Source organism: Carassius carassius, chromosome 12 (assembly GCF_963082965.1).
Source record: "Carassius carassius chromosome 12, fCarCar2.1, whole genome shotgun sequence".
Lineage (NCBI taxonomy): Eukaryota > Metazoa > Chordata > Actinopteri > Cypriniformes > Cyprinidae > Carassius > Carassius carassius.
Genome location: NC_081766.1, coordinates 2,685,958 through 2,702,494, shown reverse-complemented (window position 1 = coordinate 2,702,494; position 16,537 = coordinate 2,685,958). Strand labels below are relative to the sequence as shown.

Genomic DNA, 16,537 nt, shown 5'->3' with positions numbered 1-16,537 from the left:
GGGGCTTTTTTAGGTTTGATTGAAATTATGCCTTTAAACCACATCTACACTGAACGCAAGTGTCACACCACTATATTTTAAAAGCAGAAAGCTACCATTATAATCAACAGAACTGTTTACAATAGAAGCAACATGCCATCAGTTGACAAACGTCAACGCATGTCTTCTCCAGACAATTTGTTTTTCCACTCAGTCTGATATAAAGTTATTTTTATGAACTGAATTTCTTGCACTCCTGTTGCTCAAACAGCATGGCACTGCAACACCAAGGTCATGGGTTTGATTCCGAGGGAATGCATGATTTGTTCAAATGTATATCTTAAATGCAATGCAAATCACTTTAAATAAAAACATCTGCCAAATGCATAAACGTAAAGTAAATTTGTGTATTTAAGCCAACTGCATAGTATTTGATATGCAAATTACTAAGGCCTCTAAATTATTAACACACTCTCGGAAATAAAGGTGTAAATGCTGTGACTGGTGCCGCAACTTTTCAAAAAGTACACTTTTGTACCTAATAGGTTATGATATGTAGACTTTAAGTACTAATACGTACCTTTAAGGTACCAAAATAGACCCTTTAGGAACAAATATGCACCTTTTGAAAAGGTACCTTCCTACTGACAGCTGTTGTACTTTTATTTCTGAGAGTGCATGATCATACCTTTGCTGGAAAACCTGTTGCACACTATTTACTACATGCCTTCTGTCATCTGTTTGATAGTATGGTTTTAGTATGCTTATATAATTCTACTAATTATCCACCTTCAAGTCATGGTTCACGTCATTTTGCAGTGAATATCATCCACACATCATTTAAATCCTGTTAATATGCGAGTATCAAATATGATCCATCAGGCTTCTGAAGAATGTTTATTTGTTCTTCATTCAATCATCATTGTATTGCGTTGCATAATGTTTTGAAACTACAGAGCTTTGATCATAAAATGAAGCATTTTAATATCATCTTATTGGGAGATATAAAGTGACAACTGATATTTGTTTCATTTTATGTCAGTAGTCTTTCATTTATTCACACTATGAACTATTATCTTAAGTTGTTGACATATAAATATCAGAAACTGCACCAAATTGCATATTTTTGTTAAATATAATCTGAATAAAATTCACTATATACTATATGAGCCATAAAAGCCTGATGTATCAAATATGATACTCAACAGAGCACATATGCTAGTTTCTTTTTTTAGACTTCTGACTATTATTTCTTAAACTAGAATTTTAATGTTTGACCATTACTTCAAAGCCAGTTTGTGATGTATCTGTTCTTTGGTCTTCTAATTTAAATTACATATGCATTTGTAAAAGTTATTTAATACACTAGTCTATTAGTTAAATTTTTACCAGTTATGTTTTTTTGTTTGTCTTAAGGAAACTAGCAGATATTTTTAGCTCCAGGTCTAGGTAGCAACACACCATGGTCCAGTGCAGACGCGGTGTTGTGCTGAATTTACACAAAGTCTAATGCACAGATCTGATATATTTACATTCACTTAAAGGAATAGTTCACAAAAATGAAAATTAGCTCACTCTCAGGTGATCCAAGATGTAGAGGAGCTTGTTTATTCATCAGAACAGATTTGGAGAAATGTAGCATCTGTTACGTAATTGTACGTATCTTGAGTGTGCCTGTTGTATCTCTCTCTTGTTTCTGCTTTTTCGTCAGGTTAAGAAGCAACACCTGTTGTTAAGTGTCAGCCTCTGCTGATTTGCTCTTGTGACTGTTCTCCTAACCATAAAAGCCAGCTAGTTCTCCAGTACAGGAGGGGACAGGAGGTTTTCCCTCCGTCTTTTTTGTGAAGAGTCCCTGTCGCCTGTTTCAGAGGTGTGGTTTCTTTTTGGTGACTGATTGTTGTAGGACTCTTGTTATTGAATCCCTGAGTGCAGGGCTAGTTGCTTTCATGTTTATTTATTTTCCAAGTACTTTATGATTTAAGGAAGCTGTAGGGAGGTGGGTGCCATTTATTTTTATATATTCTTTTCTCCTGTTTATGGGTAGTCAGGGAGGTAGGTTTAGTATTGTCTTTTGGTGTGCATCGTTATTTTGTGTTTAGGTTATTTAGAATCCTAAAGTATTTAGACTATATTTTTGTTTATCTTGGCCTTTACCCCCTCCTGAATTTAATTTGCTTCCATGTAGATGTCTCTGTTTCTTATGTTCTATTAATAAATCTTTATTTTTTTGTTTATCTTATGGTCTGGGTGTTGAATCAGTGCTGGGACCGAAGACCGGGGCTCTGAAGACGTTCAATTTGTTTAATTTATTTGGAAATCTTTTTTTTTTCATCTGTTCCTTGTCCTCTACCCTAGACAGGGGAGATCGTATCACATCACTTGTTCACCAGTGGTTCCTCTGCAATGAATGGGTGCCCATCAGAATGAGAGTCCAAACAACTGATAAAAACATCACAATAATCCAAAAGTAATCCACATCACTCCAGTCCATCAGTTAACATCCCGTGAAGCCAAAAGCTACTTTTTTCAAAGGTACAAATACATCATTAAGATGTTTGAACTTTAAAATCATTGCTTCTTGCCAATATATAAGTCCATAATCTATAATAACGTTTCCTCCACTTAAAAAGTCCAACTTCTGTTGCCCTCTCACATAAAAAAATCCACCAATATATTTGTTTAGAACCGTTTTAGACCATTTTGGCTTGAAAACAGATCTTGATCTGTGCATGTTTCTTTCCTGATTCAGACGAGGTGATTATATCACTGGAGAAAGGAATATTATGGAAGCAACGATTTGAAGTTAAAAATGTCTTAATTATGGGTTTGTCTTTAACAAACACACAGCTTTTTACTTAACAAGATGTAAATTGTTGGATTGGAGTGGTGTGGATAACTTTTTAACTGGATTATTATTGTGATGTTTTTATCAGTTGTTTGGACTCTGATTCTGACGGCAACCATTCACTGCAGAGGAACCATTGGTGAGCAAGTGATGCAATGCTAAATTTCTCTTTTGGGTGAAAGACACAAAAGGCAATGGTGAAAATCCAATGCATTCACTGACCTTAGTGAGGCACCAAATGTTGATTTTAGACTGATGGACACAAGTGCTTAGATGTTGACCAGATGACCAGACAAATCAGACACATTTCAGATTTAGAACCACATTTTAAAGTAACTCAGATCAGATGTAAATAAAGAAAGAAATAAATGATCGCATCTGTTTGTGCTCTTGCATGCAACATGATCTGATCTGTGCATATCAACAGTGTAAATTCAGGCTTACTGTTTATTGTAAAATCAATAGTAACCAATACACTTGTGTTTCAGGGAATGTTGTCAATCATACACTTCTGTTTGTTTTTGTTTTAACTGATTTAGCTGCCAGTTTCAATCGCACAATTCCCATAATCTCTAAATCTTCCCGTGCAACTGGGGAATGTGATGATGCCTGTCCTATAGAGGTCGCTAAAGGGACAAAGTGTGCTTTTTGTGTTACAGTACAATAAACCACAGATAGACCACCTTTAGAGAAACAAGGCTTAGAAAAATAAAAGCTTTCTAGACGTATCTGATTAAAGTACTAAGGACGTGATCACTACAAATAATCGGCACATACACACGGTTTCCATTTTGCTTGAATTATTACTGATCTATTTACATGGCAGTTGTTAATATTCAGGTCACATCAATAATGCCACGTGGCATACATTCAAAATTCATTATGCACCAGTCTCGTTTTTGTTTTTCTAAAATTATTTTTCTTATTTTACTGCCAATGTTTGCACATAAAATAATGTACAGCATCATATTTACAATTTCAAAGTTCAAGTGAGAAAACTCTGCAGCAATTGACATTGAAACAAGCAGCTACATTCTTGTTAAGAGACAAGTTCGTAAATCAACCCAATAGTTTACATCTGTTCGCAAGCAATCAACAAATCAACGATTCAGCCAGCGCTCACAGGCCTGCAAACTGAGCCCACGCACAAACTTTGGATTTCGTTTACAGGCCATTAATATGCAGCATGTTTAAGATACTCAGTAATTTGTGCAAATCAGGATCTATTTATAACACAACAGGCAATGTTATAAAAATGCCACTGTTTAACTGCAAAATATAGAATAAATAAATAAATCTAGAAGATATTTTTACAATAATATTACATTATATAGATAATACTGTTTTTATTTTATATTATTAATTCATATATAAATATAAAAAAAATTAAGTTCTACATGGGAACAGCTAACCTTTCTGACCTTTGACCTTTCCAAAATTGTGATTTTTGTCTGTGTACAATTTATTATGACTGAGGTAATAAAAAATAATACATAATACATTACAAAACTTGTTTCCATCAATGAAACGCATAACTGCCGTAGATCACCAAACATAAAGTGATATAAATTACAAATAACTTTAGAAAACTACGACTAATTTAGCAAAATATTGGGAAAACAGTGCAACATTATCCGGTGCCTTATAAGACAAGGTTTTGAAGATTCTCTGAATAACGCTGATTAAATTGCTTATGCTGCGATATGAAGTTTTCGTATAAAAGGCAGGGTGAGAATATTGCAGAATTATATTGTATGTGCAGATCAACATGGAGCACAAAAAACAGCATGATTATTTTGGTTTGCCTGCTAATTTAAACGACCCATTGCATTTAAGTCTCGACTCTCGGTGCAACCCCAATGCAGTGAAGTATTGCCTTTATCAACACGCTTAACGAAACGGCGTAAAAATGTAAGCATTACACTCCTGTTCATTAAAAAAAGTTGTATAAATTAAAAGAATAATAAGCATATGTGCACAAATACACACGCACACACACAGACCATGTATATGGCTTCTTAACTCTGAATCAAGGCAGTTAAATAGAGGATTTCGTTTGACTTGCTTTTCTCAGTTGACACAGACACAATCAAAACTTGTGTTCAAGCTCAACTTTGGTTTTCGAGTTAATACAATTTGTGTGTTTTCTATCAGAACTTATTTTTTCCCCTTTTTACCTCCTTATTTACATTAAGATGCAAGATCGACCAGCGGTCCATAATATATATATATATATATATATATAAATATAAATATAAATATATATATATATATTTTTTTTTTTTGCTATATTTTACAACAAAATGAAAGACTGATAATTAGATTGCTACGAGTAGAGCTTATACAGAAAGAATGAAGACGTTCCAAAACACTTTTGCAAAGTGTCAGATCATTGTCATCTCTTGCAAGTCCCTGATTTTCTAATCGCCCGATTGCATTGTATGAACTCTACGGAAAACACCACGTAACACACGACAGGATTTCTCCCTTTCACTCGAGACAATAAAGACAAATATATTAAGAGGCATCAGAAGCTGTACAGGGGCGGCACTAGCTACACTAGCGAGGCATCCAACCTCGTGAATCAATTCTTAGCAGAGACGTTAAATCTATTAGCGTTAAAGGTGAGGTCACATTAGCGATATTTGCCAACGTGAAACCCACGTTTGCGAGGATTCCTACTGGAATGATTTTCGTCAGGCAATATTTCAGTAAATGTGACCACACCTTAAGTCTGTCTGAACACCCTCCCTTTGTTTCCTATGAAAAGCCACCCTACAAGCACGGGACTCGAGCAAAAAGAACGAACTGTGACTCACAAAAAGTATCGCAAAGAGTCTCAGAGTTCTTGTCAGAGGTTGGACGATAGCCGGGATCTGGCTGGGAAGTCCGTCTCGGGAAGGCTGACTATGGAATCTTTCTTGCGTATAGCCGAGTCTGGTCCCACTACGGTGGGTGGAGTGCCTGAAGGGGCCGGCGTGGATGGGTAATTCCCAACTGCGGCTGCTGAGGCTTGGTGGGGGAGCGCCATTCTCTGAAGCACTGCACTTCGGACCCCAGAAGGCCCCGGGATGGCAGGATGGGGTGCTTGAGTTGGGCCGATCGACATTGAGGAGACACGGGTCGACGGTGGTGGGCTGGGTGCGACGGGTGGTGCGCCATCTTGTGGCAGGGAGGGTTGGGAAGCTGACAGGGTTCTGGCATCCTGTGTCAGGCTCCCTGTTTGTTGCAATGGTTGGGTTCCTTTGGGCCGTGTGGGACTGGGGAGGTGCTGTTGCTGGATGAGGGACAGTTGAGATCCGGAGCATGTGCCCATTGGTCCGCTCCCGTACTGGAAAGTTCGGCCACCCACTGCCGCTAGCGGGCTTTGAACCGGCAGACTGGCCATAGTGCCACCGGCGAGTGCGGCAAGTGCCGACTGAGACTGTTGTGGAGAAACCGTCACCGGGCTAGCAATGTTTTGCACTACCTGGAAACGTCGGACCATCCTGGGTGACTGCATGGTGCTGGGACCCACCATCGGACCAAACTGGGGACAGAAGCTCATCGCCACTGCCTGCTGTAGAGAAGCGATGGCAGAGCTGCCGCCCTGAGACTGGCCAGGTGGAGCAAAGAACCCGCCGGGGATGGAGGCCGTCATAGACATGGCGCGTGGGCGCTGCAGGTCAATCAGCTTCACCATCTCGCGATCGTACTTCACGATCTCTTGGATCATCTCGTTCTCATGGTTGTTTAAGATGCCGGAGTTTAAGTCGTGCTGCACTTTGTTCATTAGGATGGAATTCTTTTTTCCTGCAATGAGAGATGAAAATAACTGCCATTTTTCAAAAGTACGGTATACTTTTGCATTCCATTAACAGAGCATAAAAACTACAGAATTATCCCAAATTTTAAGAATCCCCCCAAAAAATTCTATATTTTGTTACATTTATTCATTTAGCTGACGCTTTTATCCAAAGCGACTTACAATTGCTATATATGTCAGAGTTCGCACGCCTCTGGAGCAACTAGGGGTTAAGTGTCTTGCTCAGGGACACATTGGTGTCTCACAGTGGATTCGAACCTGGGTCTCTCACACCAAAGACATCATCTTATCCACTGCACCAACACCACTCCACAGAAATGGAACGTACATCAGGTCAACCTTAACCTATGTCCTCATGGTTTTGGAATCAGTGCCTTAGCCAAGTGCGCCACATTAGTTGATTTAAGTTTTTAAATGAAAAGAAAACAAATAAATAATCCCACTTTTTTTCATTCTGTCATGCTTAACCCTACAAACATGCTTTATTGTAAGAAATATTATCAAATAAATACATTAATATTTAACTTTATTTTATAATTTATAGTGTTTTTTTATAATGAATTAATTGGTTAATTTATATCAATTTCGTTTTAAGTTTAATCATGGCCTATTATGTAAATTTCACATATTATAAAATGATTATCATAAACAACAACAATAAAAATTATTATTATTATTATTATTATTATTTTGGTCAAGTATTATTAATATTTTGTTCAAATAATAAATATTTTTAGAAAAACATACTGAATCACAACCTTATAAACACATAAAAAGTAACAGAAAACTCACTACAGCACCTTTTAGTGCACTACTTTGTGGCAAAATCTGCATTTTTATCACCAAAAAAAGTCTAGAGGAAAAATACAGACTTGATACAACTTGCTCTATGAACAAAAGCCATATTCAGTAGTCCGATGTTAAATTGATGATTTATGCGATTTTATAACTGATTTAACAATATAGGTATTGATCAGGATGGTTGACTAGTCATCCAGCAACAACTGACTGGTCTGTTAATGACATCATTTAGTATGTTGACCTATTTTTTTCTATATACTATCATATTTTTAACAGCAGTTCTTTAAACATCAATTTCAAAGGCATAACATCTCAGCATGTGTATTTGGCATGCTAAACACTTTATGAGAAGTTGTTCTTAAATGTATCCTTGTTAAAGCATTCATTCATCACAGCCATTAAAAAAACACACCTTGGTAATAAACTCACTGCTTTCAACTGCAGTGAACTTAAAACACAGTCAAATTTCAACTCGCCTGCTGTGAGCAATTTTCTTGTCCTTATGCAGAATCCACAGGAACTTTATTAAATACTATGATAGATTTGAACAAAAAAGACTGTGCCTTTTACTTCCAATTTACTTCCTTAATATCTATCATCATTTACCCTGTTAAAGGACTGTGCTAATTGTTTATGCTGTACATGGCTAAGAAACACGTCAGATCGAATCCACATTTTGCTTTTAAACCCATAATTAAAAGTTAATGAGACAAGTGCATTACTGTTAACAGGTTTTCTGTAGTTTTTTACAAGCTCAACATTAACAACAAGTCAATTTTACGACCTGTGGTAATCAACACAGATGCTGTCCTTAAAGCTTAAGCTGTATTTAACCCTGAATAATCCTTTAAGGCATTAAAATTTTCACATTTTTGTTCTTTGAGAAGGTGTTTCAGGTTTTGCTTACCCAAGCGGTCCAGTCGGTCAATGGCCACAGTCTCAAAGGCCCTCCTCATCATGGGATACTCCTCCAAAACCTCATTAAAATTGTCCACGGAGAGCGAATACAGACGACAGTAGGTCTCCGCTCTCACACTCGCTGTACGACGGCCTCGCGTCAGCAGACAGATCTCTGACAGAGAGGACAAAACACACATTCAAGATTCAAGAGCACCAGAATAATACAAAAAACCATCTTGATATTGCCATTCATTTGGGGAAACTTTGTGACCTTTTTAAATTGCTCGAAAACTGAAACCCTGAAGAGTCCTCCACTGATCAGGGAATGAATTTAAATATCTTCATGCGGAAAGTAATTAAACAACTTTATCAGACTTCATTGAAATGCTTGTGATTTGAATGCTTATTACAAAGTGGCGAATATATTCTTGCTTAATTGAGCTCTCGTGTCTTAAAAATGAAGGATGTAATTATTTCAGCACTATTTTCCTGTATCCTATTTTAAATGGATATTCTGTTATAATTCACTCCCCTTCTTGTCATTGCAAACCTGTCTAACTTTCTTTCTTTTATTGAACACAAAAAGATATTTTTAAGAACATTTGGGGTCCAAACATCATTGGACCCCATTGCATTTCACTGTATGAACAAAAAGAAGACAAGTGTTCCACAGAAGAAGAAGAAGAGGAAAAGGTCTATTTTGCTCACCAAATATATATATATATATATATATATATATATATATATATATATATATATAGAATAAACTTTCAATTCTGACATTTTTTTCTCAGGTTTCTGACTTTTCTTCCTCCTAACTTTTGTGAGTTATAAAGTCAGAATTTATAAACTTGCAATTCTGCGAAAAACATCAGAATTGTGAGATAAATGCCAGAAAAAAAGCTTCCATACCAAAGCTGCCAAAAAAAAATAAAAAATACTGTAATTTAAAATAACTGTTTTTATTTGAATATATTTTATTGAATTATAAATTGAAGATCATGCTGAAAATACAGCTGTGCATCACAGAAATAAATTGCATTTTTTTATATAACAACAGAAAGCAGTTTTTTTTATTGTAATAATATTTCACAATAAATTACTGTTTTAACTGCATTTTTGATTAAATAAATGCAGCTTTGGTGAGCAGAAGAGACAACACACACACACACACACACACACACACAGGTTCCCTGGGATAAAAATCTAGCTCCTCAGGATAGGAGAGAGCCTCTGAAGATAATAAACATCATTCATCGTACATGCTGTGCGTCATTCTGTGTATTAAGTCTTGACCCATCCATCAGGGTCCTCTGTGTGTTTGGTCCATTTCCCTGTCTGCTCCCCAAATCAATCCAGAAAATCCAATTCACAACCTTGGAAGCCTTGGTGCATTTTAGAGAACTTTGTCATTCAGCGGCGTTCATCCGGAGCCGGGGTCATTCATCAAACCAAAGGCAGTAAATTAAGGCCACAATCACAGTTACGGACTTAAAGGTGAACACACACACAAACACACACTCCAGTGAAACACAAACACTCTTGTGTGGATGACCACATGAGCACAACACCTTATTTGCATTTAATTTGTTCTTTCTTCTGATTGTACACCTTTAAAATTAAATACTGTATACACAAATGCTATGCAAGCCTTTAAGAAGAGTCTCTTAGACAACAAATGGAGAGCAAATTAGTGTTAATTATAGCCAACTAAAACCATAAAAAAACATAACATACCGCACAAACAAAATTACTAAAAGTTTTACTAAAATTAAAGTGAAAACAGAAAATACAAAAATACAAATCTAATTCAAAATATTAACATTATACAGATTTTTGTATGTAAAGTCTCATGCTTTTCAGATGTTTTTCTTAAAAAAAGGCCATATATAATTTTTTTTTTTATTAATACATTTACTTAATATTACAGTATGTAGTCGTTGTTGTACTGGGTTTATGGTAATATAAAAAATTTTATTGAAAATGTACATTTTAAAAATGATTTAGCATAATGATAATTTGGACGGAAATGTGCTTACTTGTCTTGAAAATCAAAATACAAAAATTTTGTTTTTATTTTTATTCAAAATATAATTACTTTTATTTAATTTTGAAGTGCATTTAAATTTTATAGATCTATAATTTACACAAAGCATACGGGTTAATCACATTAAATCTGTCAAAAAATATGATAAAAATAAACATTTTCAAATTAATAAATTGCCTTAGCCTAATTAGTTTAATTTAAGTATAAATCAATACGTTTAAAAATGTTTAAAAAAATTGCAAATTGCATGATCAGTTAAATAGATAAGAATTTAGAGGGAAAATGTGCTTAATTGTCCTGAACATTAATGTCTAAATACAAATAAACATGATTAAAAAAAATATATATATATTGCATAATTACATTCGGTGTCTATTTTTATTTCGCCAAATTCATTCTACAAGAAACAGTTTTCTTGTGGTGATACTGAGACTGATCGTTCTACACACGATCAGGTGGCTTCTCTCTTTGTTTCCTTGATCTCAGGCTACACAAGACATCAGTTTGTCTTTGACCTTTCCAAGGTCACGCGCCGAGAGCCTCTTCCAGAGGGAGCTGAGATCGTCTGACTCATGCGGATTTAAGGCTGCAGGGGGATCGTGTTCCTCTCCTCAGCATCACACTCTCTTGGATCTCTCTGTCAGCTCATAACATCACAAACACTGCTGCACTTTCCAGAGGATTCAGAGACTTTTGAAACTTAAGGAGCAAAAACAGTGTCCTAACAAGGAGCAACATGACACGTTTCAGCAATACTTTATCTATACGCACTTAAAGCAAAAATGCTTTCACTGGTTTTGAAATGTTTACTGTGGGTGGGCTTGTCACAAAGAAACAAGCTTAACTTGTTTTAGTTGTGGTTAGGATGCGCTGTCAAGGCCTGGTCATATAACAGGTGTGGTCCACGTCTTATTTTAATACCACTGAGATACTGTTACAATTTTAGCCATATTTAAATTTATTTTATATTTTTATATTTTCTGTTTTTATTTTCAAGTTTTGTTTTAAGTTTTTGTTTTGTTTTAGAAATTTGTATTAATATTTGTATTTTTTTAATAACATTATTTAGTTCATTTTTATGTATATATATATATATATATATATATACTAAGTAACTTTTTCATGGTTTTAGTTTTGGTTAACTATAATAACCCTAGTTGTCTCATTAGTAAATTTTTTATATTAACAAGACTTAATCTGCTGCAAAATCTGCATAGAAAACTATTTTCATCCTCATTCAAAATTCCTGTGTAAAGTATAACATTTGTCAGAGGTATGTATTCCTGCTGAACAGATTTTGTCCATGAAAGACTGCTGAACAACACAGATATGGCACAGAATAAAGATATGGATTTTGATTGTCTGTTGATGTTTTTGTTGTTTATCAGCTGGAATAAAATAGCTCTGAAAGTGATTCCAAACTATCAGAGCTATTTTTAACATCAACAACCAATCAAAATCCATTTGACTGCATTTATGTGCTCAGAAAATAACTGAGATGCAAGCTTAGAATAAACAGGTGTTGTGAATATACAGTACAGTTAAAGTTATAGTTTTTTAAGATGGAGCAGCTTCACTGATGACACTGGAAAGCATATCATTTTAATGTAAAAAAAAAAACTCTCTCATGCACTTTTAATGTTCAGAAACAATTGTAATTAAACCTTTTCCTGAAGAGTGAAAACTGAGATGCATTCAAAACATTGCTCTGTTCATTTCAAATGATTTGGGACTAGTAGATCTTTCAGGCTACCTCATGGGGAAAATGTTTGGTGGGGGAGGGGGGGTTATATTCAGTTTGATGCCGCAGAAATTATGCACTCCACCTTTTAAACATTTGGAAAATACAAGTGGTCTATCAAATGAAGTCAGAAACACTGATTAGAGAATAATGAGTGCTTAAATTAAAATTTTTCAATCACAATGAGATCTGAATAATGAGATCAAGCTCAGACTGGATAAGATGCATGAGGTAAAAGTAAAAAAATGTTGATTGCAATCACGAATGTGCCTTTAAAGTTAAAATTAATTTACCCTTGATTTAATTACAATACAAAAAAGGACTAAAATAGAAGGGGTCAAATCATATCTGGCTTAAAGGACTTAATTAACATTTTAAGTTATAGGGTTCCATAATATGATAAGGATTTGAGCAGTTTAAATAAGTAAATTGATGGTTTGATTCCATCTGTTTTATGAGGTTAATTTGAGTGGGATCGTACCTCCGAAGTAGGAGCCGTCGGAAAGTTTCAAGCCAACTGTTCCTTTGGTGATCACGTTCACCACGCCGTGCTGGATGAAGTACATCTTCTTGCCAATGGTCCCCTCACGGACGATATAATCGCCTGGCTGGAAGACCTCGAAACGGAGTTTCGTCAGCATGGCTGTCACAAAGTTGGGTTCGGCGTTGGCGAACAGGGGCATGGAGGCCACCAGCTTCCGGCAGTTGAAGTTCACGATTTCCTGAAGGTGAAGGAAACAGATGGACAGAAGTCCAGAGGGTGAGAGAAATACATAAACACACATTTCACATACAAGCATTTACATAAACATAAGAGTGACTCACATGAAAACTGTCAAGAAAAGTTGGAGATGGGTGGGTGGATGGATGGATGACATTTTTAAATAACATTAAATAATATAAATAATATTAATATAATTGCTGAAATAATACTTAATGTTATTATAAAATATGTTAATAATAATAGTTATAATTTGCAAATAAAAATACATTTACCTGAAAATGTTATAGTGAATAAATATCACATCCTAATATTTGTTATGAAGATTTCATAATAATAATAATTTGCAAACATAAAATTAAAGTACTTATTAAAGTATAATATAGCTTAATATTTAAATTAAAATGTTAATATTTATTTAAATGTAATTTATGCTTATATATTTTTTTTTGTTTTTGTTTTTTTACCAGAAATGTTAATAACAATAATATAATTAATACATATTTTATGATAATAATAATAATAATAATAATTTGTATGTAAACAAATAACATTATTATTGTATAGTCTAGTAATTTTGGTATGAAAATTAATTTATGCTAATATAAAAAATACTCTTTATCTGAAGATGTAATATTAATAATCATCATCCATTTGCGTAAAAAAAAAAAAACTTGTTATTATAGTATATTATAGTCTAATATTTGTTTTAATGCATATAGAATTGTTGTAATGTAATATATAATTTGATTATGAAGTAAAATTTGGCCCGGACATTTCTTGGTGCAATTCACCATAATGATAAATCACCATAAATCATATTAAAGCATAAACATCTATACCCAAGTACCTGAATGTTTGTTAGGATCTTTATATTCTCTTAAAACAGCATTAAATGCAGTGAAAGCTGGAAGCCATTTTCAGAAGGGATTTATCTGTTTACTGTGACACAAATGAGTTTGGAAGCCGTTTCAGCTTTAGCACGCTTTCTTTGTTTTGAAAAGCTCTGCGTAAACTGCAGGGCCTTCTGGGAGATTTTTTCCACAGATGTTTACGTACATAGACAGACCTTTGCAAACACACAGATAACCAAACACACACACACTCACCTCTCTGAGCGGCTCGTTCAGCTCCTCTAGGATGCTTTCTTCATCAAACATCTTACCCTGGTAACGATGCTCATAGTAATCGTGGATTTTCTGTCGGAAATCTGCTGGAAGTTTGTGGAAGGACATGTACTGCTCCACTTGTTTGTACTGCAGAGAAAGATGTATAGAATATATAAAATTAGGATGTTTCTTCATCCATAGCACTTTCAGTAGTAATGCACTAATCATTATACATAGTTTCATGTCAGTTATTTAAACCAGGGTTATTATCTTTAACTAAAACTGAAACTATTTACGCATTTATGTTTATTGAAATAAGGTTGAAATAAATCAAAGTATAAATATTAGATGAAAAACACACTTATTTTCTTTTTTTTTTTCAAGTCAACATTTCTAATTGTCATTTAGTTAAATCACTAAGTCCAATCACTACAATATCCAACTTGAAATAAATAATAAAATAAAGTGAAATTGAAATTGAAATACAATACACATAATGTATACCTAAATAGTAATATTACAAAAAATATATAATAAAAACAATAAAACTTACAAAAGCAAAATTACAAATAATAATAATAATAATAAAATCCAACAATTTGAATAATACAAATAATAATAATTAAAAAATAAATAAAATTGTATCAAACTACTTAAAGAAACTTAAATATTAATAAAAACGAATAGTATATAAATAACAGTAAAATGACACTGCTTTAACCTTTAAAAAAAAATACAAGACAATACAAATACAAGTTAATTGTAACCTTATTGTCAAGGCCATGGGGAGAGGCCCATTGGCAGTGGGGAAAGACCCACGGACATCCGTGAAAGAACGGACGACAGCTCGGAAAGACGGCATGCAATAGTGTTAGGGATAGTACTCAGAAGCACTGCAAAAAAGCAATAGAACAAAGAGAATACCCCCAGGTGGACCGAGGAGGGGGGGGGTAATCTGCCATCGGACGGATCAATGGTCAAAGACCCAGAAAATGGAAAAAGGACTATGAGAACGGATGTGGAAAGACAGAAGGTTGAAGCCGAAAAAAGATGCAACACCTGCGGAGGGCTTTTTAAGAATGAGCGTGGTGTTAAAATCCATCAAGGCAAGTCCAAGTGCAAAGAGCAGAGTCAGCAACGTAGAACACCTGAGCTTACGCAGAGTTACCGCTCTAAGTTTGTTAAGGGTGTTCATCAGTCGGTGGAGGAGATCCAGGGCCAGGAGGCAAACCACAGTGCCCCAGAACTCCCTGCTCAGTCTACTCAGAGCATAGGAAGAGTCGGTGAACCTGAAAGTCCTAAAGACTTCAAGAGGAAACCACGCTTGAATTTACCACCAGCAGCAGACCGCAGATGGGCCCAGCTGGACAACGATTTAAATTCCATTTTGGAAAACACTCTGAAAGGAGATGCATCCAAAAAGATCAAGATCATGGTTAAAGTTGTGTACCAGGTGTGTCACGACACCTTTGGTGCAAAAGAAGGTAAGACTCCTAGGCCACCAGCAGGGCCTAGCAGGAGACAGCGGCAGATTAAGGAGCTGCGAGAAGTATTAAAGACACTTAAGAGAAGGTGGCGGGAAGCAAGTGAGAAGGAAAGAGCGGCCCTGGATGAGATCAGTACAGAGACGTAAAAAAGGCTAATCCAGTTTCGGAGAGCCGAGATCATGCGGGAGAAACAGAGAGAGAAGCGCCGAAAGCAAAAAGCCTTTTTTAACAACCCCTTCCAATGCACAGTAGACCTGTTAGGAAAGCCCAAGGGTGGGACCCTGGTATGCATGAAGGAGGAAATAGAGAATAGTGTGGCGGCCACACACGGAGATCCCTCCAGAGGTTTTCCTTTGGGTGAATGTCCTTTCCAATCCCGGATTCTTACACCACACACCCCTTTTAACATGGCAGATTTCACAATGGATGAAGTGAGGGCAGTGGTGATAAAAGCACAGGCAGGATCAGCCCCTGGACCATTAGGCACCACCTATAAAATCTATAAATGCTGCCCACTGCTGCTGAAGAGGCTCTCAAAGCTTCTACAGATACTGTGGAAGAAGAAGCTGGAGCCCAGGCTCTGGACTCTCGCTCAGGGCTGCTTTGTGCCAAAAGAGCTCAATTCCACAAGACTTGACCAGTTCCGGGAGATTTCCCTTTTGGATGTAGAGGGAAAAATCTTCTGGTCCATCGTCACCAGAAGGCTAACAACATACCTGCTTGCCAATGAATTCATTGATATGCGATATTCTGGCTGCCTAGAGCATACAGCAGTCATTAGTCAGCTCATTAACGAAGCCAAGAGTAATAACAACATACTTTCTGTTGTTTGGCTGGACCTTGCCAAATCCTACTCAAGCGTTCCACACCAGCTGATTCGAAAAGCATTGGATCACTACCGAATTCCATCAGAGGTAGTTGAGCTTGTAATGGCACACATGGATGTGCTACAGATGAGGTTCACCATGGGAAACATCACTACCAAATGGCAAAGGCTCGAGAAGGGCATTATGGCAGGATGCACAATTTCTGTGGTCCTGTTCATAGCGGCTATGAATCTGTTGCTAAAAGCTGGGGGAATGCGGTGCAGAGGCCCGAAAGC

The 16,537-nt window shown here is 35.9% G+C and overlaps 1 protein-coding gene across 1 annotated transcript in view; it reads right to left on the bottom strand.

Annotated features, from left to right (window-relative positions):
• Positions 1 to 5,092: 5,092 nt before the first annotated feature.
• The window catches only part of LOC132154469 (potassium/sodium hyperpolarization-activated cyclic nucleotide-gated channel 2-like), a 64,465-nt gene continuing 53,020 nt past the window's right edge, over positions 5,093 to 16,537 (bottom strand). The window contains exons 5-8 of the mRNA XM_059563033.1: positions 13,949 to 14,095; positions 12,600 to 12,840; positions 8,338 to 8,502; positions 5,093 to 6,616 (exon numbers count right to left, since the gene is read on the bottom strand). Of these exons, the coding sequence (XP_059419016.1) occupies positions 5,676 to 6,616; positions 8,338 to 8,502; positions 12,600 to 12,840; positions 13,949 to 14,095 (1,494 nt within the window). The 3' untranslated portion in view covers positions 5,093 to 5,675. The remainder of the gene's footprint in view (positions 6,617 to 8,337; positions 8,503 to 12,599; positions 12,841 to 13,948; positions 14,096 to 16,537) is intronic.